Genomic DNA, 27540 nt, shown 5'->3' with positions numbered 1-27540 from the left:
GACGGGGAAGGGTTGACTTTTACAAAACAAGACAAAGAAAATAAACATTTGACTCATTTCTACAAAGGTTGTTTTTCACATGGAGGGATGTGCAGGAATGCAAGTATGTGACTAAAAGAGAGAGAGAGGGGGAGGGAGTTACATGAAATAAGGGGAAGATGGCATCTTTCATACCTTTGTAAAGTGAATATTTGATAATTACATATTCACTTTACAAAGTGATGAAAGATAGAAAGTAAAGCGACAATGAGAGTGAATAAACAAAGAAAAACTATTAAGATGTCAAAAAGAAGATTAGATATTAACTTGGCTACCTGAAAAATAAAGAAAAGTATAGGATTTTAAGTTATGTTTTCGGTTCTTGCGGGTATCATTAACAAAGATACAATTACCTAATTCAGAAAAGCTTGAGAGATAGAGTGGGGAAGAAAAGAAAGATGCAGAAAGATGGGTTTTAACATTTGAACAAAGTATTACTTGGAACAAAAAGGAAAGAGAATGTGAAAAAATAAAAAGGAATAGGATAAAAGATGGTGAGAGGGTCCCAAGAAGAAGAGAGGTTGATAGAACAAGGTGGTTCTCAAACCAAGAGTCTCGCCTGATATCATGATCAATATAATATATATGATCTTTTGACCTTAGCACCGTCATGGACACATGTGTGGTATTACCTACTGGTTATTTGTTCCAAACACAATAGATGCAAAAATAAAGAAATGAGAACAAGTTGACAAAAACTTTAGCATTATCATTTGACCTTTTGACCCCTATATGACCTCTGACCTGACCACTCTCATGGACACACGTATTGTATTACCCTAGGATCACATGTACTAAGTAACAACATAATTGATGTAGAAATAAAGAAATGTGAGAAATTCAAACTAAAACTTGACCTTTGACCCAATCACCATCATGGACACACATTCGGTACTACACCAAGTGTCAATATGACTGATGCAGAAATAAGAAATGAGAACAAATTGAACATTTTCGAACAGACTAACAGGTTAAGTGATTACGAGGTCTCTACCGAGCTTCATTCAGGCAAGACAAAAGGAGAGAATTATAGAAAAGCAAAAAAGGGAAAGGGGGAAAAAGTGTCTAAAAATTGAGAAATACAAATACACTCACACATCAGTAAGTATTAGAAGATGATTGAAAATGAAGAGAGGTTAACTAATTAAAGGAGTGACTATGAAAAAGTAATCACAATTTTAAAGGAATTTACACATATAAAAATAATAAAGGAGCAAACAATAAAAAAAAAATGAATTTCTGAACTATAAAAAAGCAGCAGATAGTACAAGGCTTCAAGCACCTACATGCAGTGAAAATCACTACTTTTAAATAAATAAGAGATAGAAAGGAAGTTAACAGAGTCATGAATTTTTTTTTATTTAGTATTCTGAAACTTTCACAACGAAATCTAGAAAACGCAGTAGAAAAATACACTCATTTTATGATAAATAAATAACTTTGGTTGAAGGATTTTGGACATTAATTTACAAATATCGGTACAGTATCATTTTAAGCTTAGAATAATTCCATAAAGAATGAGTTGTGGCTTTTGAAAAAGTTTTCATTGTAGTAAGAAAACCACCGGCAAATCGCAAATTACATAAAGCTATATATACAACACTTAATTTCTTAGATTATAAAATTGCTCATTTTTTAAATAATATATGGAGTTACATAATTATGAGCAATAGACATTAAGTGTCTGCAAGTGTGTATATACATTAAATGTAATGAGAAGCAATGAAAACATTGGAAACTGGAAATAAAAGAAATTAATTTGATACCTAATATCAATGAGGGTGAGAAAAAATCAAGAATGAATGGATCTTTAATACAAAATAATATATGTACAACCAGTGTACAATAAATTTAAAATCAAAATCATAATTATAAGTACACTATTGTACAAAGAAAAGAGTCAACATGGACAAATAAAATAATAAAAGAAGAAATTCATTGAGTTGAGTTCAATCCATTGAAACAAATTTGGCATAATATATTTCCACCATAGCATAAGTGTAGAATCAACCTTACTATAAAGCAACATATTTGTGTGTGCACAGATCAAAATCAACCTAAAACAATAGATGCTACTGCAAACATTTTCATTCTGATTCAATATTTGAGCATTATGAGCAATTCTGCATTAATGTAATGACATCAATTCTGACTGCAGAGAACTTGCTGAGAAATTATTCATTCATGTAGGGTTTGATATCTTGCCCCTTTGAGAATAGTAATATGCTCCAGTCATTTTCTGAAAGGTTTTTTTTTACCAGAGTAAGTCTATACAAAAATGATTACAGGAACAATTCAAAAAAATGAATTTTTCTAAAAATAGTGATTGTCAAGAGAATACATGAGAAATAAGATTGCAAGATTCATGAGAAAGTAGATAAGAATTTTATTCTAAAACAAGGAATAGGAAATATATTAGGATTTACATGTATTGTAGTCTAGAAGTATCATACAACCATGGATTGGAAATGAACCTCATCAAACTGGAATAAAAGTAGATCATTTGAGAGGCGACAACATCCCAACTAGTATGCAACATACAATGTATTCTTCAATCACAATTGCTTTAACAACTAACTACATGATACCAGTATGGGACTTTTTCATGACAATTCATTGCAATAACAATAGAATGTTTAACAGTCTGTTCTTTTGCACTGGTATAGGGAGTGAACTTATTTGGTATTTTTATGCCAAAATATGTTGTTAAGGAGGAAATAATCAAACAATATTAATGTATGCTGTGTGATAGTAATGATATTAGTAGAAGAGGAAGTAAAGCAAATATTGCATGTAGAGTTACTGTCTATGACCATTTCTGTCATTTAAGACTTCTCACACTCAAGGTGGAATGCAACATTCTTATTCAAGCATTGATTTATACTTTTTGTAAATACTCTTGCATATTTTTTCTATCACATACAAAGTAAATTCGGGGGATTTTTCAAGACTATAATAATTACCATATATTCTTGAAACATACATTATCAAAGTTCAATTTCTTAGCAGAAATCTACATTCATGACATCATAGGTGGGTCAAATTGAGTATACAAATATGTTTAGGGAACACAATGAGAATGAATAAACATTACCCTGTTATAAACTCTCCACACTCCTGTCTCAATAGTATATTATGGCACCAATTATTTTAAGAACAATATTTAAAAAAAAAAGGATTACTAATTGGGACATAACACCTTGTTTCTCTGAAACTGAATAGTTTAAGTAAACAAACAGAATTACCTGGGAAAGTTTTATGTTATAAAATAAAAAACCTATACAGTTTTAAACTTGAATTGACAGAATAGTGACTATATCCTGCAGCTTGAAAGGCAATAGCCTGATAGACCAATGTGTGTTCATCAAAATTGAGTTTTTTACCATATCAATAACAATTGTATCTCAATATCAAGTGAAAACAGGACATTTCAACAAAAGCAACTTTTTGGCAATATGATCCTTGCCTGGATACACTTTTTAAAAGATAAAATTAATCATGCTACAATATAGACAAATAAAAAAGGCACAAAGTGCAAAAGTTCAACACACAAGTTAAAAAAAAACATAGAAAGCAAACAAATAATTCATCACATTATTTTCTGCTCCAGTCCTTTGCATCAATGCTTAATAGGCAGCCTTGCCACAAGTAATATATATATTTTATTATATCTATGTATATATATGTACAACATCCCTTTACAAAAGGGTCTCAAGAGTCAAAAAATGCAAAATTCTTTGTTAATGCTAACTGGCAACAACAATAATTTAAGAGAAAACAAGCAAACAAAATCTAGAGTTAAAAATAATATTCAGTGTATTTAATATTTCATCTCCCTCTTCAGAATTTCAACAGAGAAAGAAATAATGCTTTGGAGAATAAGTCTTGAGTTGTTAGTATGAGCTTGAGCTTCTGTGATAAAGAATGAATGGAATTTAATTAAGTCCACTACTGGGTCCCATATCACATAGATTTGTAACTATCAAATGATCAAACAATGATCTGGATTAGACAACACTAATTGAACCTTTTGTGATACGAGACTAGGTCTACACATCATTATCTTAAAGAATAGTTGTTAGCACTGGGATGTTATTAAAAAATAGTTTTTGTCATCTGGCTGTCAGAAGGGTGTTTACATCAATCCCCATTCCTGTTTGTCAGACAACCTATCATACAGTAGCGTGTGCTTCACCCTTATACCAGCAACAAAGATAATCACTGCCATTCAGCCAGCCAGGCTGCTCATATTACACCCAACACCCTTGTCATGCACAACATACAGCCCTTCAGCCAACCAAGCGACCATTTGTTTTTGTCTAGTCAATGTAAATTAGTCATTTTAGTTACAAATAAAATCAATACTTGTAAAGATTAATGTTACATATCCAAAGCTCATGAATTTAGTCAAGAGCTTATCGTTAGTACTTTTATAACTCAACATAATGAATTATTTCATAGTCTAGTGATTAATAATAAATATTAGACTTCTGGTAGATATGAGTAACATTGTTAATCAAGAGAATATCACCTAGAATAAATTCCTGGTTAGGGTTAGCGAAGAGGAACACTTGTTGTCTGTATGTTATAAACCTATCATGACCCATACACACATAATAGTACTTTTCAAATATCTTCCTTTACCAGCCCTATCTCCTTAATTACATACATGAGATAAAGTAATATGAAATAAGTACAAGATGAGGGCGACTTTGCTTCTAACGCCATACAAATTAAAATAATACGTTCCCTATTTCATTTTCAAGTGACCAACATCATCATTGCTCGAGAAGTTTCATGATCACAACGGATCAATGCATACTATACAACTTCCATTTTTTGTAAATCTGACTCAGTTTTATATACACATTAACACTCAGTCACTAGTAGGAAGAGTGAATGCATTGATTGTCAAAGGAAAACTGAACATTTCACAAATGGGCTCCATACTTATGTATGTATCTTCCTCCAAAACAATAGATTTGGAATATACATAACATACAGGTTTTATGGCAGTGAATGTATAACAATCTACACAAAGTAATGTTCTTTCTTTTGATTAGTAGTGTATCTCTACATATGTTTCACGATGTAAAACTATTGAGTTATTTAGCAAGTCGATATAAAGAAGAGATAGAGAAAGAGCAAAGAAGTAGGGATGAAGGGGGAATAAGAAAATCACAGCCTTTTCAGACAAAACCAACATCGACATCAAAGAATGAATACGTTTTTCAAATGTGACAACTGATGATCAGACATATATAATGAACATTATAATGTAAGGGTATGTCATACATACAATGTCAAGCACAACAGATGTTTCTGCTTCAAAATTCTAAAGATTTTTCACCTTGAGATGATCATTGTTTCCTCCACTGTTTAATATCCTATCACAAGTATGGCACTATAAGTGAGTTTCAACTGTACAAAGGTGATCCTTTGAATCTTGTACTATGAATTTCCTCTCCAAACATAACAGAGGATATCAATATACGGTAGTGGAATCACACAGAGCTGTATATTCAAAGAGCGGTGTCATTAAAAATTGAATCCAATTATTCAATAATTTCACAGAACTTCAACAGTTCTCTCCAGGAATTTCAAGTGCATGTAAAGCTATTCAGATTCGCATGTATGCTCTCTGAAGTCTATAATAGCACATACAATATGTATGGCCTCACTAAATATAAAAACACTCTGGATTTACCCTTCAGTTATACACTATAGGACAACGGTATTCACTCTCGCCATCAGACAGCATTGCAACTTTGACAGATTAGGGCAGTCATTCATGAACATTATGAATAGCTAATCCAAAGTTGAATTAATAGAGATATCAGTTATATTGGCTAGTAGTTTATCAAAACTAGAGGCTATTATGATTTACAAGCATAGCGATCACATGAATCCATAGTTCCTGCAGACCACTTTCTCTGAATAAGTTGACAAAACAAAGGAGCGAAGGTCTTCCTTCATAGAGATGCATTTATTACCACAGTCTTCCTAACAATGACACTTAAAATCTTGGCAAATGAAGAAAAGGTTACTGACATATCTCTGTGGTATTTCTCATATGGTCTTTCAGACAAGCTAATGAGAAAATAAAGAGTCTGTGATGATACATCTAGCTCACACGGGTTGAATGCTTTTTCCAACGGCAAATAAATCACTGTACCTCTTCATATCCTTCCCATCTAACACCACACTATTAACACCTGACTTTGCTGGTAAATTGTCTTTAAACATGGCAGAATCTCGAATTGAGTCTCTGTTGTTGCTATTTTTCACATCTGTGTTTTTTGTCTTAACAGCCGTAGTAGTGATGGCTGGGGGTGGCTGACCCTTACCCCCGATGGGTTTGACATTGACGTGATAGAGCAAGCGATGGCGCCGCTTTGTGACGAAAAGAAGAAGTAGAAGGACAATACAGATTGCAAGGAGGATAACGAGAATTGACATAACGACTGGGTAGACCGGAAAAGGATGATGTTTGGCAGCGATAGGCGTCTGATTATCACCAGACTGTTCTGACATGTTGGAATCTGTTGGTATAATAGAGAGAAAGAGAAGATTACACAGATATTGCTTACCTAGGGTTTTTCATGGACGATGTTACATTTTTCCCCCACGGGATAATATGATTTTGTTACGGACAACATATTTGATTTTCCTCTCAAGGCCAGTCAATATTATATAAATGTATAATGCCTATGCACACCCTGTTACTAGGCTTTACACAGATATTAACTAAAATATGGATATTCATGAACTGCATTGTTGGGTATCTTGACATGTAAAATTATTAGTTTCAATTGTGCTTTGATGAATCCTGTAAGAAAGGTAACATTTTAACATTTAATGATATAAAATCATGCTTTTATTGACCATCAGCAAGACAGCTAACCAAAGTTATCGACCGATCAAAATACTATTAATAATTGTAGATCCACATGAATGTGTTTTATAATCCAGCTGTCATAACAGACTAGTAAAAAAAATATTATACATAGAATTTCATGTTAGCAAGACTGTATACATTGCACAGATTTCCTGTGTGAAAAAAAAATTATCCAAATTACCTTTATCATGATAAGGTTTTCTCGTCTTTGGTTTTTCAGGGCTTGGAACCGGCTCAGTGGCATCAAAATCTAGCAAAGACGGGGACAGAATGGCAACAAGCAAAAATTATTGGTAAAGGTATTGGTTCTGCAACATTAGTTGGCTAAAGAACAGAGGTTCCCATTATACTTTGATCAACTATTAGATGACAAACTTTCTAATAAAACCTGTACTGAAAATAAAATATTATCCACAAATTTGCTCTTTTCTAATTTATGTAATTTATTTATGTAAAAGTTGTTCCTTTAAAATGAGAACTTTTCAAATGTATAACAAGTGGTGTAAATATTAATTAATTGCTCACCTTTTTCATCAGTGTGTGAAATCTTTGTAGGTCGTTTGGTTTCAGGTTCAAATATGTCTTCATCTACAAATTCAACCAAATGATATTTCATTTGAAACAATTAACATTAATTACAAAATACATCACAGTTATGATTGAATTGACATAATGGGCTGGACGAAATGCTATGCTCAGGTTGGTATAAGCATGGAGGTAGATAAAGGTAAAAACTCCATTAATATAGCAAAATATGCATTTTTAGATAAACTAACTATAACACTACACAATCTAAAATTAAAAATCAAACTGTTTGGGGAATATATGAAAATCTAAGGTAGTTTTCACTATATTACATAAATATTTTCTTTCCTTTTATTTTAATAATCATGTCTGACTGATTAGATATCTAAAGAAGAAAAATATAAGATAAAGAATGAATGGATTATGAACATTTTGGAAAATTCTAAAAGTATAGTGAATTCTTGTAAATTTAAATTTGCAAAGAAATCTTTTAAACAACAAATTAACTTTAATGTCAAATTTTTCAATTTTCTGAGTCAATATTTTGACATCAATTTTTTCTGAGACAGGACACTTTACTACAAGAAATATTCTAGTTGCATATTTGAAGAATACTAATAGATCACATTAGCCCTGAAAAAAAATCTTGCACTGATAACGTTAACTTAAACAAGATACTTTGCAAATATTTATGGATAACATAGACATCTTGGCTGGTGACAGAAAACGAATTAAAAACAAAGAAAATGAACAGTCATCTTTATCACATATCTCTTAATATAAACACAGGTGTTTTGAGATAGGGAAAGAATTTGAGTAAGCTATGATAACAAACCAGGGTCACATCTTATGTAAAGTTTAAATCAATATCAGCTATGGAAGGCCAGTAATGCCACAATTCATCACTAGGTCATCCCTATACATGTGCACTGCATGCATCAGCAATTTGAGCAAATTCATTTTTCATTTACAAAATGACAAAGCAGTGTGATTTAACCCTGCTGGCATGCTATAGTGGAGAATTTGCAGCATGAATTTCAATCAGTATAACTGTATTTAGTCATGTACACAATTATATTTCTTTGCATAGAATATTCTACAAATTGAAGTCAATTCATTCTTGAAAATAGGTGTGCTAAAACTTTGTTTGCACATTGGAGACATACATGCAATCAAGAGGATTTACCCTTTGACCTTTCTGGCATGTGGTATTCACTTGAAGTATTTGTTTGAAGAATTTAGAAATGTAAATACTTGTAAAATAATCTAGTGGCTCTTTGAAATTGAATTAAGTATCAAACTATGAGACTTAGTGTCTGTGTTGGTTTAGGAAACCACGTAAACCTCAGAGCCAGCAATTTATGATAAAAGGGAAGTTTTGAGAATTTACACAAATTGTTAAATTGATGACCACCTTTTAAAAAAGTAATAATTATTCAACTTGTATAGTGTACGTATCCCCTCTGAAGAGAGCTTAAGGCACTAGGTCGTTGGATGTAGGGATTGGTATCCACTCTAAAGAGTGCTCAAGGGACTCCGGTTGTTGGGGGTGGGGATTGGTATACACTCTAAAGAGTGCTCAAGGGACTAGGTTGTTGGGGGTGGGGAATTGGTATCCACTCTGAAGAGTGCTCAAGGGACTCCGGTTGTTGGGGTGGGGATTGGTATACACTCTAAAGAGTGCTCAAGGGACTAGGTTGTTGGGGGTGGGGAATTGGTATCCACTCTGAAGAGTGCTCAAGGGACTAGGTTGTTGGGGGTGGGGAATTGGTATCCACTCTGAAGAGTGCTCAAGGGACTCCGGTTGTTGGGGGTGGGGGTTGGTATCCACTCTGAAGAGTGCTCAAGGGACTCCGGTTGTTGGGGTTGGGGTTTGGTATCCACTCTGAAGAGTGCTCAAGGGACTAGGTTGTTGGGGGTGGGGATTGGTATACACTCTAAAGAGTGCTCAAGGGACTAGGTTGTTGGGGGTGGGGAATTGGTATCCACTCTGAAGAGTGCTCAAGGGACTCCGGTTGTTGGGGTTGGGGGTTGGTATCCACTCTGAAGAGTGCTCAAGGGACTAGGTTGTTGGGGGTGGGGATTGGTATACACTCTAAAGAGTGCTCAAGGGACTAGGTTGTTGGGGGTGGGGAATTGGTATCCACTCTGAAGAGTGCTCAAGGGACTCCGGTTGTTGGGGTTGGGGTTTGGTATCCACTCTGAAGAGTGCTCAAGGGACTAGGTTGTTGGGGTTGGGGTTTGGTATCCACTCTGAAGAGTGCTCAAGGGACTAGATTGTTGGGGGTGGGGAATTGGTATCCACTCTGAAGAGTGCTCAAGGGACTCCGGTTGTTGGGGTTGGGGTTTGGTATCCACTCTGAAGAGTGCTCAAGGGACTAGGTTGTTGGGGGTGGGGATTGGTATACACTCTAAAGAGTGCTCAAGGGACTAGGTTGTTGGGGGTGGGGAATTGGTATCCACTCTGAAGAGTGCTCAAGGGACTCCGGTTGTTGGGGTTGGGGGTTGGTATCCACTCTGAAGAGTGCTCAAGGGACTAGGTTGTTGGGGGTGGGGATTGGTATACACTCTAAAGAGTGCTCAAGGGACTAGGTTGTTGGGGGTGGGGAATTGGTATCCACTCTGAAGAGTGCTCAAGGGACTCCGGTTGTTGGGGTTGGGGTTTGGTATCCACTCTGAAGAGTGCTCAAGGGACTAGGTTGTTGGGGGTGGGGAATTGGTATCCACTCTGAAGAGTGCTCAAGGGACTCCGGTTGTTGGGGTTGGGGTTTGGTATCCACTCTGAAGAGTGCTCAAGGGACTAGGTTGTTGGGGGTGGGGAATTGGTATCCACTCTGAAGAGTGCTCAAGGGACTAGGTTGTTAGGGTGGGGATTTTTATGTTTGTTTGTTTTTTCAAAATCTCTGTTTAGTTCTGAATATTTTGCTGTAATTTGTCGAGTTAAGGTACTCTGGATATTTTGTTAAAAGCTTTTCTTGTAAAAATTTATCAAAACCCTTAAATTATCAAATATGAAAATAATCTTGTTTATTTGAAATTACTAATATAATGAGGAATGTTACATGAAATACAAATTTGTAACAATTTATCTAGCAGGCTAAAATTAGCTTAAATTTCTCATATGAGAAAATACTGAAAGAAACATTTTGGGGTCTTTAAATTGAGTCATCTAAAGCCTTTTGTTCTGATAACAATTTTCTAATTGATTGATGGTCAGCTTATTACAACAAAACAAAAGAATTAATTTCCTATAGCCATATTGATCTATTCATTGAAAAATTGAATGATTAGATACAATGGTGTATGCATGTAAGTTTCTTGTAACATCTCCAAATTTGCTTAATATTCTGTCATTTTTTTTACACGGTTCCTCTTAAATCGCCCGATTGCCCTGCTTATCATCTTAATCTAATAACTAAACATACTACTACATTCCAGGGAAAAGACTCCCCTTATCACACCTGCCAATAGATATCCAACATTTCAAGCAATTACTAACAATGTGGAAGCCAAAATAAATCAATTTTAAATTGAATGACAATTAAACAATTTGAAAAGAATAAATACAATACATTGTATTTCATGTACGGATATTTCCAAATTTTGGTTTGCAAGGAATTCATTGCACATTCTTTAAAAATATTTTCATGACTTGTGATATCTTGTTTTCTATATCTTTTGTTTTCATTGGACAAAACCATATAAATATTTATGCATTATTTTAATCATGATGATGATGATGATGATGATAAAGATGAAGATGATGATGATGATGATGATGATGATGATGATGATGATGATGGTGATGATGATGATGGAGACAAAGACTGATAAATTTTAGTGAAACCTGTAACTAATTCAATGATTAAGGATACAGAATTACATTGTCCTTATTGGCAATGGGTCCTAACAAGCACTTTGGTGTGTTATATGAAAGCCGATTCTCTTGATAAAGACTATTCAGTCAGAGGGTGTATTGATTGACATGAAAACGCCATCACTATGCAATACAACAGGCTGATGATAAATTTCAATAATTCTTTAAAACTGTACTACAAATGAAATTTACCTTGACAAACTGGACAGCATGTCCCTGCAACATGCACCAGATTTTCACACTTCATAACAGGACAGTGTGATATTGTACATGATACTCTACTACCCTCACAGTCACAGCTGGTACAGTTATCAACTCTCCAAGTTTCTCCACTAACATAGATGTCACCTCCAGACTTGCATACAAGCCTTGTATCAGGATCTAATTAGTATGGGGAAAATATTAAAATTAAATTGAATTACTGAAAAATTTAGAACAATGGTGCTCTGGGTTGTAGCACAAAATCGAATAACTTTATAAAGAGGTTAATTAAGCACTACATTAGTAACAGAGTGACCAAGTATGAACTAGTTTGATGATAGAGCACTCTACTAATATCACAATGAAAAAGACATACACTTAAAATGCACTCAATTTAACCCATACCATTTATTATAGATCTAATGTTTAAAAAGCTTGTACATAAACCTTTTAATTTTATACAAATAAAAAATGGAAGAATTGTCTTTTTTATTTACAGATGACTATATACCATGATCATTTATGCATAATGTTCCACTGAACACATGTAATATTTTTTTATCTCTTTAGATCATTCCACCATAATAAAAAAAAATCATGACCTTCACAAATAGAAGATTATTCTCTTGAATTTGGTATACAATTTAGTATTATTTGTGTTTAAAGAAAATAAGATAAAATTGGGGAAATTTGAAAGGTAATGAATGATTCTGGTTTCAATTGTAACAATAGGTATCCATATTTTGGATTACTTATTAAAGTAAAGTTTGTATTATCCTGCTGAATAAATTAATGTTGTCTCTGACTTACCAAGACATGTTGGACAGCATTGTCCTTTCTTAAGAAGTGGTTTATCACAATCAACTGGTGGACAGGTCTGCGAGAAGCACATAATCTCACCATCAATACATTGACAACTAGTACAGCTATCTTCCTTCCAAGTAGCACCATGTTGAAAGGTTACTCCATCAGGTAACATGCAGGTATCTTCTAATGTAGGCTCACCAATAGCAACCTCAGGAAGCACTGAACAAAAAATAGACAAATCGTATTTTAAGTCAATAGAGGTATACGGCAGATGTTTCAAATTCATAGATAACACTAGGTGTTGGTATTGGACAAATTTTAGGCCAGCCAAAGCACAAAATAAGGCTGCTTCTGGGTCTTGAGCTCTCAATAAGATATGTATTAGTTTGTAAACCAATATTCAGTGTTGGGGCTAGGTAAGGGAACACAATTCAATGTCTTTCGACCAACACCACTGCTCAACATGAAATCTCCCATTCTATCAAGCCTAAATACATCTTGTAACTAAGGGTGCAACTCACAAAGCATCTTTGACAGAGAAAAAATCAATGCATGAATAGGTTTATGCATCAAATGGGTTACATTTGAAATGAATAGAATATGGGAAAGAAAAATACTGACCGTCTTCGCATTCTGCACAACAGCGAGAATTCTTGAAAACAGGATTGACACACGGCAACGGTGGACATACTTCTGATGAGCATAGCACTTGTCCTGCATGGCACATGCATGAGGTACACTGACCTAGCATCCAGGTCTCTCCTTCTATATAGTATTGACCACTGGCTGATTGACAAACCTCAGAGAGAATAGTTGGCTGATGGGTGACATCAGAGTCTGCTTCAAAAAATGAATAAATAATCGTCAAAATGATGTATAACAAATTACATTCAATCTAAATGAAACATTAAAAACATTTAAATTTCATAGACATAGAATGCACCATACAAGGAATTAATACATACATATTTAGATATTAATTCAAAACATCTTTAATATAAATACATAATAACAATATTGAAAACAGCATTATGACTAAGAATGGCAAAAGTACATATAAGGTAATAAATTTTCATGCAGAATTTGAATTTTTAGCAAAAATATTTAGGTTTCAAATTTTCTATTATATATTGAATAAGAATGATGGTCTACCAAGTTACCAAACAAAAACCAATAACTGAAAGCATTGTGAGCAGTATGTATTGAAATGAAAAAACAAATCAAATTTCCAGTTAATTTCTCATTTTGCTGACATTACAATATTCAAAGTGATATTAAGATGGTCTGTCAAATATTGAGAGAGTAAGCATACCTTGGCATGTTGGACAGCACTGATCAGGTCTAATAACGGGCTTACTGCAGGCTGGTACCTGACATGTTATTAGACTACACATCTCTTGTCCATTACTACAGTAACACTGACGACATCCATCATGCCAACTCTCACCATCATCATATACAACAAGATCTAAAGTTTGACATGAACCTTCAGATGGAGTAGATGGTTTAGGATCTAACCCACTTGATGCTGATGAGATGAAAGAAAGAAAATGAACAAAAGAAAATATCAGTATCTCACAAAAGCTTACTGAAAACATTTTTTTTTATGACAGGATAGGGCAGTTTAAATAATCAATAGAAATTCAAATTCATTGGTGCAAATCTATAGGGCAAATGCTAGTAACTGAAGGATTATGATGATAAGATTTTGCAGCTTTCAAAGCTAGTGTTCTAAAGGGGACATTATCCTCATTACCTGGAGCATCAGTTAGTTCTTATTATTGTTGGTACCAGAGGTAGTATTTTTTTTAAACAAGATTTTTTAAAGTCATTTCAATTAGACACACATATATTATATGAAACCTCAGTTTGAATGGGATATCAATGAACATGATATATGGTTTTGTGAAACCACACCCTGATTATTATGCTTCTCAGCTATCAGTTAAACTAATAATCCAAACCATAGCGAATGATAAGGTCATACATGATGTCATACAAACATTCACATTCGCCCAACCCCCCAATATTTCAATACCACTGAAATATACAATGTTCTAAAAATATTCACAATGAGCGATTATTAATGTAGTCTACTTCTTGAATTGTTTAAAAACGATAATCGTGATCAAATGCACAATATACAGTACCAGATTTCACTTTCTACTCATGAACAAATAACAGCTGCTGAAGGCATTTCTCTCCAAAACCAACATTATACTAACAGACTGATACAGGAGAAATAGACAATGATGTCAACACATCAATTGCACATCATTGAATATTGTGGTAAAAGAGATATGACGAAAGAAATTCTGTGGTTATGAGAGATGCAAGTGTTTGTGGTTATTGCGGTTATTGACTGAAAAGCTGATCAGACTAAGAGGTTAAATGCCCTGTCCAAACAGTATTATGGGTTTTGTCCTGAATCTTATGCCAGAAAAAGAGGGCTATATATAAAAGCTGATTCCTAATCAGATGTTATTATCCACTCCATACACAAACAGACCATAAATCAACCTCACACAATTAGTTTTGTCACATTTATCTCCTCCCATTTGAAGCAAAAACAAATTCATATAGCTGTTGTGTTTTTTCCCTTCAATTCCTATCTCTGCATCTTCCTTAATCTGTCTTACTATCGTACTATCTATATGTTATTTTGCTCATTATCTTTTTATGATAAGTATAATTATGAATACAAAATAATAAAACAGACAGATACAAAAACAAACACACACAAGACAATATAAAATGTGACATAGAATAATCTTCTTAATGTTACACCAATATTCTGGGTCATTTAAATTATTATCTGAGTGTAGTAAATGCTAACATATCTAGACTGAAAGTTCTGGAAAAAGCACTTAGACTTCAATCCAATGTCTCTTCAGCATTCTGGTTGATTTTGGATGCTTTTGAATGAGAATAAAAACTTACCCTGACATTTACATATCTCACATCCTCTATCATTGATCTCAAAGCCATGTGTACAGAGTTTCTTGCAGTCTGTCAGGAGAGGACACTTTCTACATTTGCACTTGAGACATCCATGACGGCCCATCTGATAACCATAGAGACAGGACTTTGTACAGGAATCCATAGGCTTGCATTGCTGGCAGCGACATGTATCACAACCATTCTCATCTTGACGGAAACCAAAGGCACACTTCCGAGTACACTCACTCATGTCCTCACAAACACTGATTTCTGGTGAAAGAACAAAATGGAAAACCTCATATTTGCAGTTGATCTACAAATATCACAAACAACTTTTTTTTAATGAATCATGTAAAAATCTGGAAAATTTTTGAAAGCAAAAATAAGAATAAGCTGAATCATGTCCAAGTATTATTGCTATTAATGTATTTTGGAAATCATTATCCAAGAAGAGTAATAATCTAGCTTAAAACCCTTAAAACTCAAGTAAACAGAAAAATCAACCAAATTCAAACTTGTCAATTCTTGGCCATTCTGGCAAATAATTTTTTTGTTATTGAGTCAAGTGTTTATACAGGTATAGGGTGATTTTTTTTATTTCATTGATAAAGTCTTGAAAAGATATGGATCTGAAACCAATTTACTCTTAATCAATTACGCTGTAGAGAGTCTTCTTGTGGTGATGTAGTGTTTGTCAAGTGTCAGTCTGATCTACATTATATTTGGTCTGGTCTTGGTCTGATCTTGGTCTGATCTTGGTCTGGTCAAGGTCTGGTCTTGGTCTGGTCTTGGACTGGTCTTGGTCTGATCATGGTCTGGCCTTGATCTGGTCATGGTCTGGTCTGGTCTTTGTCTGGTCATGGTCTGGTCTTGATCTGGTCATGGTCTGGTCTGGTCTTTGTCTTGGTCTGGTCATGGTCTGGTCTTATTCTGGTCATGGTCTGGTCTTTGTCTTGGTCTGGTCATGGTCTGGTCAAGGGGCATGGTCTGATCTTGGTCTGGTCTAACAGACAAGGGTGGAGCTTCATGAAGTAGTTTGTAGGCTGTGCGTCTCTTGACTGATCATCCTCTCTTAGGTGCTAAATCAGGTTCTCAGATATTTTATTCTCATGTACAGTTAAAATCTTAATTATCAAATTATCATTATAAATTATCAATCATTATTAATACTGAATATCTTAGTGAAACAACTCCTGGTATTCAAGGTCTTGTAAATGTGGGAATAAAATATTCATACATCTATCTAAAACTAAAGCCTAAAAGGACTGCACATACATACCTGGTAAACAATCACATAATGAACATCCATACTTGTCAGTCACATAGCCATTACTACAGCTCTCAACACAGTCTATAAGAGGACAAACAATTTCTATGTGCCTTGTACTTGAAGGTGTGGTCATTGTTGATGTTGCTGCTTCATTCCTTGTAGATGTTGATACTTCTGAACCTGAAGGCAACATTGTTGTTGGTATTGGTCTTGACGTTGATGGCGTCGGTAAAGGTTCTAAGTGTGTGATTAAAAAATTAAAAAAGTATAAACTGATTAGAATGCATATAATTATGATGTTGCCTTGTCAACATTTGTTATTTGTTCAGTAAGGAGAGAGTACCCAGGGTAGTATACACATCATAAACCTTTATTTTACAGGAAATAAATTGATATTTCTTTTTGTTGGGTTTTTTATTCTTTGTGTATGGTCAATGCCCTGATATGAAATCAACAAAATGATGTGAAGAGAGCATGGTGGCTAATTATGTCAGTGTGAGTGAACAAAAGATGTGAATGTTCTCTCACTATCCTGAAAGAATTGATAATATATACAGGAATCTATCATGGATCAATGTGGTGTCTTGACATGAGCAAAAGAAAGTTCATAATACATCAATGGATACATAGACAGAGAGATAGATAAAAAGATGGATTTATGGATGGAGGGGTGGGTGGATGGCTACGTTGGCAGGTGAGTGGGCATGATCCTGTAACCTGGGGTAGCTATTAAGACTAGGTTTGTGTAGAACCTACCTGGAAGACATTGACAGATTGGGCATTCATTCTCATCCTTCTCATAACCATAAGGACACAGCAATGTGCAGTTAGACTGTGGTGGTGGACAATCTAGTGGGTGCATGGTTATGAAGTTAGTCACAGCTGACAAAGATAACAAGAGATATTCATATTAACAGAGGTGTAGTTGAAAATAGAACTTGAAAATCATAAGAGATTATTATCTAAACCCTATAATCATTTGCTGAGACTTAGACATAACTAAAGCGTAGTATCAGAATGAAGGGAAGAATTGATACCAAGATCCAGTGGTATATGTTGGCAAGCATCACAGGACAGACCCCACACCATCTATCTAAATCCTGATTCTGGAATGATATATATATATATATATCTAGCAAATGATTCTGATAATTCAGAAAACTGAAGTAAACTTGCAGCAATGAGGTAACAGTTAGAACTGAGCAAAAGATGCAGTGGGGTCCTAAAAATTACTTAGAATGCCTTGATCTTGGCAAACAATAAAAACGACAACTGTGAACATAAATAAAGTTCACATAGATGTGTTAGCACATATCTGATGTGACATTTCGACAAAAGCACCTATGATCTGGAATATGCAAACTGGTATCTGTTAATATTATACAAAAATATATACAAGGTTTCTCATACACAACTTGATCATTTGGTCATCATGTGAACCAAAGTGAATTGTTGGCTTGTTACTTACTATCACAGACTGGACAACATATTCCTGGTACTGTTCTTGGATTGTAACATCTGACTACACAGCTAGAAGTCATACATGCAGATGTGCCATCAACACATTCACACATAGTACAATCATCCTCATCCCATTTCTCTCCATGTATCTTGATACCATGTCTACTAGTAAGACAAAGCTGATTCTCCTCAAGGTTACAGTCTTGTTGAACGATGCAGTGTGCCCAACCAGTCTCACATTGACAGGTCTTACAGTTACCTACAGTCCAGGATTCACCATCTCGGTAGATGCGTTCATGGTGGGTACAACCTTCTGTTACAATACCTAATCAGAAAAGAAAGATCACAATATTATTAGATTCAAAAGAGAAACCTCCAGGTACAATATCTACACAGAAAGGATCGATGGAAATAATATCATAATTATGAAGAGAATTATGCAGATGATATGTCTTTACTCTAGTGTTACAAGGGTAGGGGCAAGGGGACAATGTCATGTACCCAAGATCCGAAATGCTACTTAAATGTTTAATGAAATGAAAAACACAAGAGAAAACTGAGAACAGGTATTGGAGGGAGACCACTACTATAACTACATATGGCAAAACTAAGTATATACTGTAAATTACATTTTGCGGAATATAATACAATTTGTTCAATTAATTAGATGCCTTATTACCAAATGATGATTGATTTATGGCTTGGTTGATAGACCTGTAAATAAAACCCTTTCCATATTTTTTAGGGTTGAAATTGGCAACAAAAAGCAATTTTTAAGTATGGAAAGCTAATCCTAGATTGTTCTTATGTGTACTTTATCAGGAACACCATCCATCAAGGGCTCTGACAACCACATACAACAAACCATTTTATAATCAGAAAAGCCTTAACAACTGTCAGGGTTTGAATGCAATCTATGGAAGAAAACTGTAATCTGTGTCCAAGAATCTGGTCAATACAAACCTTCTTACCCCACATGATCAACTTACATTTCACATTCACTTTGTTCAATTCACCTATCTCCCTCCCCCCTTCTTTAATACATTCCATTGTGTAATGACCCTGGATTTGAATTTGACTTGCAGGTGTACACGATGAAATTTCCCTGGGCAATTTGTCAGCAAACCTACTTTTCACATCAAGTTTGCAATCTCCTTTTATGTTCTAGTTTCTTGCACAGAACTGACGGCCCATGTCAGGTAGATTCTTATCCCATGTGTTTTGCTTTACTGTTCATATGAACATACAGATTCTTATCAATTGATTTGATGACATCATATTATACATCATGGAAAAAACAGAGAATTTACCTGAACATTGTTACTCTTAAAGTCACACACTAAAATTTTACAGTGAGAAAGTTGTTTTTCATCTTCTGATCTCTTCAATTAATAATAAAAGTAAAATTGCTATATAGGCAACCGTCACAACAGGTTGCTTAATATTGAACTAAAAGTCAGATGAAACATGATGAAATCTCTGTCTATTAATTAATGTTTTGAAAACTGAATCTACAATAAATATCAAAAAATACATTTTAATTAGGCCTTAGTAGAACCAGTCAGTCCGGGACACTGGTGCAATTTCTTCTAGACTGATAGACTGCTAGAATAAAGAAAAACATGAAAAATTCAGTATCTTCAAAGACTAAGAATATCAACCACTTTTCAAAGCATTATTCCCATATCTAGATCAAAACTTTCACATGATACTAAATTTCTAAGTAAAGCTATGAAAATAGTAATGAGCAAGATTTTTCAATTTTCTTGCTTGAATTTATCAGCCCAAAACATTTTAATCCCTTTTAACAAGAACAGCCATCTTATTCTGTTTGTGATCACATTTGATTATAATGGCAATTCTGCAGAGGAGTAAACTAAAAGTGGAAAAATTGCAATCAGATAAAATAGATGTGCCATGCACCTAGGATTAAAACATTTTGGGCCTATAAATTGAAGCAAAAAGATTGAGATCATGCTCAGTTCTATTATTTTCATAGCTCTTCTTGGTTAATTTTAGGTTTGGAAATTTAGTATCATGTGAAAATTTTGATATATAGATCAAGAAATAAAAAGTGGTTGAAATTCATAGTATTTGGTGACACTGAATTTCTCATGTATTTCTTCATTTTGGTGGTCCACAGGCAAAAAAAAAACCCAGGATGTCTCAGGCCAAAATTTTGACATTTAAAGCTTGGAAATTATACAAAAAAGTGTGCATATCATTTCATAGACCACAATATAGCACATACTTCTATCTTTTTTCTAAATTTTCAAACCTGAAACTAATTCTCTTCAAAAAGGATGGAAACGTAAGACATAGGTATTTGATTCGGTAATTCTACTTGGGGTAACACTAAATCCATCCTCTTGTGTCTCTACATAGAATGGGGGCAAAAGAGACTTGAAACCAATACAACATCAAAGGATCCTTGCGACCATTGTCTTTTATAAAGTATCTTTAGAGCTTAGGGAATTAAACAATGCTTGCACCTTGGACACTCTGGAGTAAATTTCATGCTTTTCAACTTCACATTCACCGATATCATGGCATGGAAGCTCACCGTGAAATTATCTTGTTTTAAATGTCAACAAAAGCATCGTGACAGAGTTTGGCCGAGATGTAAAGACCATGTTCTTTTTACTGAATGTAAAAGCATGTTCCTACTTGGTACAAAAGCAGATGTACTGTAAAGTGTGCTCTTATTTAATGCAGAGACATGTTTTCACTAGATACAACACTCTCTTCAATTTAGATGTTGAAAATTCATGTTCTTAATAGTTTCCAGGGCATGTTCGCACTAGATGTTGTAAATGAATGTTCTCACTCAATGTTGGGTATGTTCTCACAAGGTGTAAATGCATGAAACACAAGTTTGTAGTTAAGAGTATATATCAAGGTGATATTCACTAATCATTGACATCGTACTACATTTTTTAATTTAGTTTTGAGAAATTGTTTTAAAAAGTCTGAACATAAAGAAAATTAATTAATAAAAACCTAGACACATACAGGAGTCTGGATTTAGACTGCATTAGATTTGATGGAATTAGATTCCCTGTTGACAGTCATCATCTTAAACTAATCCAATGTAGTGGTCCAGGCTAGGTGTTTTAAGAAGCTGTTTGTAAGTAACATGACTTTATGAACGACTGGTGACACTTTCTGTGCCAAATGATATATCCCAGTATAGCTAACTTAGTACATGAGAAAGTGTTCCAGTCCTCCGTATAGTCATGTGTAACTTTTGGAACAGCTTTATGAAACACCCACCTGATGTAGTCTGTTGATATCATCAGCAGAAACTCTACTAGAGATACTGTTGGGCAATAAGTCAATTCTCTCAGGAAATTTGAAACATTCTATCTTATGTCTCAATATTCTACATAACTCGCAAGAAAACACTCTACCTCTGGGAATTTCTTTGCAATATTTCAATTCAAACCACAAACCCATAGATAGGGCACTGTAATACTTAAGACCTTACATGGTCTTAAGAAATAGTTTGCAGGATAGCTTCTTGAATCACTTCTTGTGTCCACCTTACTACTACTGTACCTGTCACTGATAGATTGGTCTAGCATGAATTCATCAGGAAAGGTGAGAGTGAATCAGGTCAGAGAAACAAAACTGATGATACTTACCAACAACACATTCATAGACATCACAACATGATCCAGGTTCTAGAGTACCACTGGCTATTCTCCTAGGAGAATAACCCTGAGAACAGACTGGTGTCATACATCGCTCTAGGGCACAGCTACATCTATCATGTAATAACAGAGGTAAAATCAATTGGTTAAAATCATGCAATCGTCTACATCGTCTTTCTTTTCATTCCAATCATAGTTACAGGAACTTATGTTATTGCCCCAGATGGATGGGAGGTGTTATGTAATAATCAGGATTGTGAATATTCCTGCTGTGATTACATCAATTCTATCCAGTGTTTATAGTGCCAGCTTCTTACTGTTGCTTGACTGTCATATTGGTTCTGTTGGTGAATATCAACATTCATAACAATAAATCTGTGTTACAACAATATTTCAGTAATCTTTACTTTCATCCCTTTTTTCACCTGATCAATATTTTTATACACGAATTCAGATGATACAACTAAAATCTCCTAACTGCTTGTCCTCTGTTTACATCAATTTTATTTAGGGTGGTTTGGGAGTCTATTTATCAAAACTTTCACATGTCTAGGGGTGTGTTTATGATTCCATTGCGAGGACAGAATCAGCATTTCCAAATGCAATTTCAGAACGCTAATTGCAAACATGGTTCTGGGAGTGCTGTTTATGCTTAATTTTCCAGAGGTGAAATCTGCAGCTGGCTTCACATTATAATTTTTGTTGAGCAGGAAAGTGAAGTAGAATTGGGCACATGCTTTTTTTTTTTTTTTGCAGAGTGTTGGTATGGTCAACTGTTATTTTAACAACTTCTGATCTTTTAGTAATTGCATGGAGCTAGATGGCATCCCGAGGGGGCTACTCGAATTATAAATGTGCCAAACTACAGTAGAAAAAGGGGCTCTGGAACTAAACATTGGTCTTAAAAATGGGGATCTCCAGAACAGCCCTTGAATCAATAATTGCTAAAAATGCATTGCTGTGGAACTGACAACATAAAAAATGGGGGTCTCTGGAACTCGTCAATGGAGCTCACCATCTCGACTGTCTCAGGTGTTCATGATGGGCGTGCACTGGAACAAGAAACCCCAAATTTGAGGGTCTCTGGAACAGGGGAAATAGGAATTTCTATGACTTTCTAAATTGGTGATGCTCTGGAACAAAAATTTGGACTGAAAATGGGGGTCTCATCCGTGGCACATACGTATCATACAAAACATTTTATGAATAGTAGCCCCCCCCCCCAGGATAGCATAGCCATTCTACCATGGTGAGGGTAAATAGGAAGACAAAACAGAGAATGGAAGTACACATTCAAGCAAATAATATGACATCAGGTTTTTTTGGCTCAGTAATGTTTCCTCATTATAACTCATGTTCAGTAAGTATGATCTCTTAACATCTATTGTGATGATGAATAAGAGTAGGATTAACTACAATAGCACTTTATTCAATAATCATACCTGCAAATTATTGGTCATATTTAAAACCAGGGAGTTGAGAGGTAATGATGCAACTGTATTTCCTAATAGATGCAATAGCATTTTGACCTAATCACGTTTGAAAATTCTCATTCTGGCCTAAAAAGTGGAAGCATAAATGCTCCCTAAGTTTATGGATATAACACATGTTTCTATGAGCAGAAACCTTACTGACCTGCTTGGTAGGATACAGCAGCCATCATCTGACATTCCTCCCATCACAGCCTTAGAATCATGAGGACACATCTCTTCAGAGCTATCCGGACAAACAACTCCATTGCAATGATCGGGGTCCACTGTAATAATTAATATAATTATAAAAATAAGTATCATAACCATAATAAAAATATTGAAAACATTAATAATAGTAATGAAAATAATAATGATACTAATAACAATAATAATAATAATCAGAGCTACCAAGTCACGCATTCAGGGTCCGTCTCACGATCTCATTCATGGCACCCATTTTTCTCACCATCGGGATCCGACAGAAAAAAAAAGAGAAAAAGTAGCATTATTTGCTAGATTATACGACTGGCCGACCGCCTTCACGTCTAGCCCGGCACGCGAGACGAATCGAGAGTGCAGTCAGCGCACAGCTAGTACGTGATACGATGAATCGCGTGCGTGCATCGCATGGTTTTGTAGTATGGATCGATATCATGATGAAAGCCCATATCTCATGCGCGCGCGCCTTTTCGCAACGTACGAGTGTAAGTACTGGCCGCGCCCGCGCAGAGACGCCTAGTACAAGTCATGAAAATCTCACGCATAACATTTTTTTGAACTTGGCATCTCTGAATAATACAAGTACTAACAAATTATTATTACAACAGTATTCCACTTTTTGTGTAGTGCTTAATACACCGGATTGAGGTCTCCAAGTGATAGAAATTATGACAGTTGTAAAATAACTAATAATTATGTTCATCATTATTAGTCGTAGCAGCAGTTTATTAAAGCAGCAGTAATGGCAGCACTAGTCATTATTGTCACCATAGAAGTTGTGGTAGTAGTAGGAGTATTGCAGAAATAATAGAAGTAGGAGTAGTAATAGAAGTAGAGGAAGTAATCATAATGGTGGTGTTCACGTGGTGACAGTGGCGGTGGTGGTGGTGGGGGGAGTGGGGTTGGTGGTGTTGGTGATGGTAGTGGTGATGGTGGTGGTTATGGTAGAATTCAAATTTAATTGATAGTACACTAAATATACTCTTTCAGTTTTAGATAATCTGGGAATTACAGTCAACCAACTGGTATCAGACCAAGAAATATGAGCAAAAAAAAATCAGATTCCAAATGATGAATCACCATAATTACAACTGATACTTTTAAACAAATACTTCTTAAATTGGCCATAACTGGTATCATGCCTTCTATCCTGTGCCAAGTAATAGGGTGGTCTTTGATATGATCCATAATTTGGTATCGCTCTCTTAGAAATGGTAGAGAATAAAATTGAAATGACATCCCAAAGGAGTTTAGCACAATGAATAGCAATTTTAGATGCAATTCATCATCTTCTTTCGCTAGTCTTCTTCCAAAAAAACATGCTATAATTTCAATATCTCTTTCATTTTACATATTGAGGCACTTTAAACCAATAAGCCACAAAACCATCTAGATAACATCAAAAGGTAAGTTCAGAATTCAAATGAAAGAGATCAAGAAGATTCAATGTTTTCTTTAATTTTTAAATGTTGATCAACTTTCTAGACACTCTTGATTTACTAGCTTGGAAATTCTAAGAAATCTTAAACTGTGTCTATAGATTCTGCCACCTAGTTTTCACTCACTACAACACCATTATCATTAGGCCTAATTATCATAACAATAAGGTCACAAAAAATGAATTAATAATTTAATAAAACACTTTATAGTCTAATATAAGAGGAAAAGCAGCATTATTTTTTGCTTCAAAAAAACTGAAGAAAAAAATATGTTGAGACTCTATAACTGAAATAAAACTCTGTGCCTGGTATTGATTCTAGTTTGTGATGGCATTCTGTAAAAAGTGCATGGCTCATATTGTATGAAGGAAAGAAGACATGACAGGGGTATGGGAATAAAGGGGAACAGAGTTCATATTCTGATGAACTAGAGTAAAAAGATGATTGATATGGATTATTTCATTTCATGTAGGTCCTTGTCATCACATGTCCTAGGATTAGGATCTTTGAAATGGTTTTCTTTTAAAGGAATTGTGGACTACTGCATGCACAGATAAAGAATGTAATTTTGTAGGCTTTTAAGATATCAGAAAACGGTCTATATAAGCTGCATTCACACTTGCCCAGTCACAAAAATAAACAAGATTTCAGGCTTGAGAATAAGACTGCATTTACATCTGCCTCAACCAGATAAAATTGCTGCAATTATGAGTTGGAAGAAAGATTTTCATTCCCCTACAACATTCTTCTTGCCACAAATCAAAAGTTATCACAATTTTTTTTATATCAAGGTAATAATCTCCTTGATTTTTTAATGTGTCCAAGAAGAAATCCCTGCAAAGCTTTTCATAATTGTGAAAAGTAAATATTTCAATTTGTTGTAATTTCTATTAGGGATAACAAGTACTATTTACACTGACAAATATATCACTGTTACCTTGGAGAAATCCTGCAAAGCCATTAATAATTTTGAAAAGTAATTTCTTTTAGGGATAACAAGTACTTTTTACACTGACACAAGTATTTCACATAATCTAGGAGATGTTAAAGCATCTGTAGAGAAACTTCATTCAAGTAAGAATGTAGAGCATATGAACAAGGGTTCGTTTTCATAAAGCAGTTTAATACTGGTATACAAACATGGTAATCCAAAATTCAAAATGTAAATCTAGATTTAATCATTCCATGTTTTATTGAATTAGCTAGAAAAATATCATTTATGGAGATTAACATTCTTATTGAGCTCACAAAAATGACTCTTCCTCATCTAAAGCAAGAATAAGTTTGTTTTTTTTTTAATATGATTGGGATCATTTGGAACAATCACAAGTTTTTCAATATCTGTAAAAACAAAATGAGCACATCATTTGGTATTTCTTATTCAAGTCATATCATAAAGTCATATGTTGACCCTTTCTTTAAACAGTGTCATTGCACACATTAAGAACCATTGTTGCAAAGGAGATGAAATATGGCATTTCCATGGGTAAATATACATGCATATAGCTCACAGAATGAAATAAAATTGAAGGAACCATGGATATTGGATATTTTTTTCATTTATTCATTTAATGATAAAGAGCAACACAGATAAATGCCTTGCTCAAGGAATTGAATCCCTAACTTTTGTGTGTTAACCAGGTGCCTAAGAACATCTCAGCCTCAGCACCAATAGATGATAATTAATTGTGTTATGTGATTAGACATCACCTTTAGAGTGTGTAAACAGTTCTTTGAATTCACATTCACATGAGCAAAGATATAACAAACAAATTTCAGCTAAAGAATCATGGTGGATTAACTGTTTAAAGGTAAATGCCCGTTGTGGTAACGATATCAAAATGAGTTCATACAGAATCCAATGAAATGACCACCAAAGTGTCTGTTTGTATGAATGAAACATATGTGCCAAAGGATTCTGGAAATAAATTGTGTGATTGCTGAGAAATCAGCAAATAAGCACAGGATTCGGGTCAAGCATCGGGCCGACATTCAAAACAATAGTAATATTGTCCCACATGCGCTTATCTGTGTTGGTGATCTTCAGTGTGATCATTTTTCAGCGTAGATTTCAAGATTTCACAAATTTCAATTTATGTAACTGTACCAGATCTAGATTCTTGATGTTAAGCCTGGTTTTACAGACTTTCTCATGAAATCAGTGTTTACTGCAACTACTGGCATTTCTCTTTAAAGGTCTATCAATACCAATCTAATGCTGATATACTCACTGATTGGCCTGCATTCATATGTAGCACAGCAGGATCCTGGCCTGCCATTACCAGCACTCATCTCATGATACTGGTAACCCTCAGCACAAATAACATCATGACACGCCCCCATGTCACATAAGCACTGAGGGGGGCGAGGGCAGCATTCACCTTCTTCCCGTTGAGCTTCTATCTTTAGACTATCTGGCGGACAATGGATATCAAAGACAATGTCACAGCGTGCCCGAGAACAGTCTGCCGGAGTTGGCTCTGGAAGACAAAATTGGAAACATATATTTCAACATTAATATTAGGATGGGTTTTATGCTTACTCATAAAGCATATAAAGCAAATAATGTATGTGTGTGTGTGATTTGTGAAATCAAGATTGCTGATAATACATGTAATCGTGGCTGATGTACTATAAAATAGGTTCTGGTGGGTGTTCCATAAAGCCGTTGAGAGTGACTTTAAGAACGACTGGTGATCCTTTCATATGGTAAATGGAATACACCAAAATGTTCATTGG

The 27540-nt window shown here is 34.7% G+C and overlaps 1 protein-coding gene across 1 annotated transcript; it reads right to left on the bottom strand.

The window, feature by feature from the left end:
• Window positions 1-87: 87 nt before the first annotated feature.
• On the bottom strand, window positions 88-27279 carry LOC121419435 (cysteine-rich motor neuron 1 protein-like). Its single transcript, XM_041613908.1, has 14 exons — window positions 27033-27279; window positions 23307-23427; window positions 21663-21784; window positions 18026-18343; window positions 17314-17439; window positions 16567-16794; window positions 15288-15557; window positions 13660-13875; window positions 12969-13187; window positions 12351-12566; window positions 11532-11720; window positions 7463-7525; window positions 7119-7187; window positions 88-6581 (listed from the first exon to the last, which is right to left on the bottom strand). The coding sequence occupies exons 1-14, from the start codon at window positions 27142-27144 to the stop codon at window positions 6169-6171; spliced, it is 2682 nt and encodes an 893-aa protein (XP_041469842.1). The 5' UTR covers window positions 27145-27279; the 3' UTR covers window positions 88-6168.
• Window positions 27280-27540: the final 261 nt, after the last annotated feature.

The sequence above is a fragment of the Lytechinus variegatus genome, chromosome 7 (genome assembly GCF_018143015.1).
Source record: "Lytechinus variegatus isolate NC3 chromosome 7, Lvar_3.0, whole genome shotgun sequence".
Taxonomy (NCBI): domain Eukaryota; kingdom Metazoa; phylum Echinodermata; class Echinoidea; order Temnopleuroida; family Toxopneustidae; genus Lytechinus; species Lytechinus variegatus.
The sequence above is the reverse complement of the archived record's forward strand: the minus strand, read 5'-3'. Positions and strand labels throughout refer to the sequence as shown.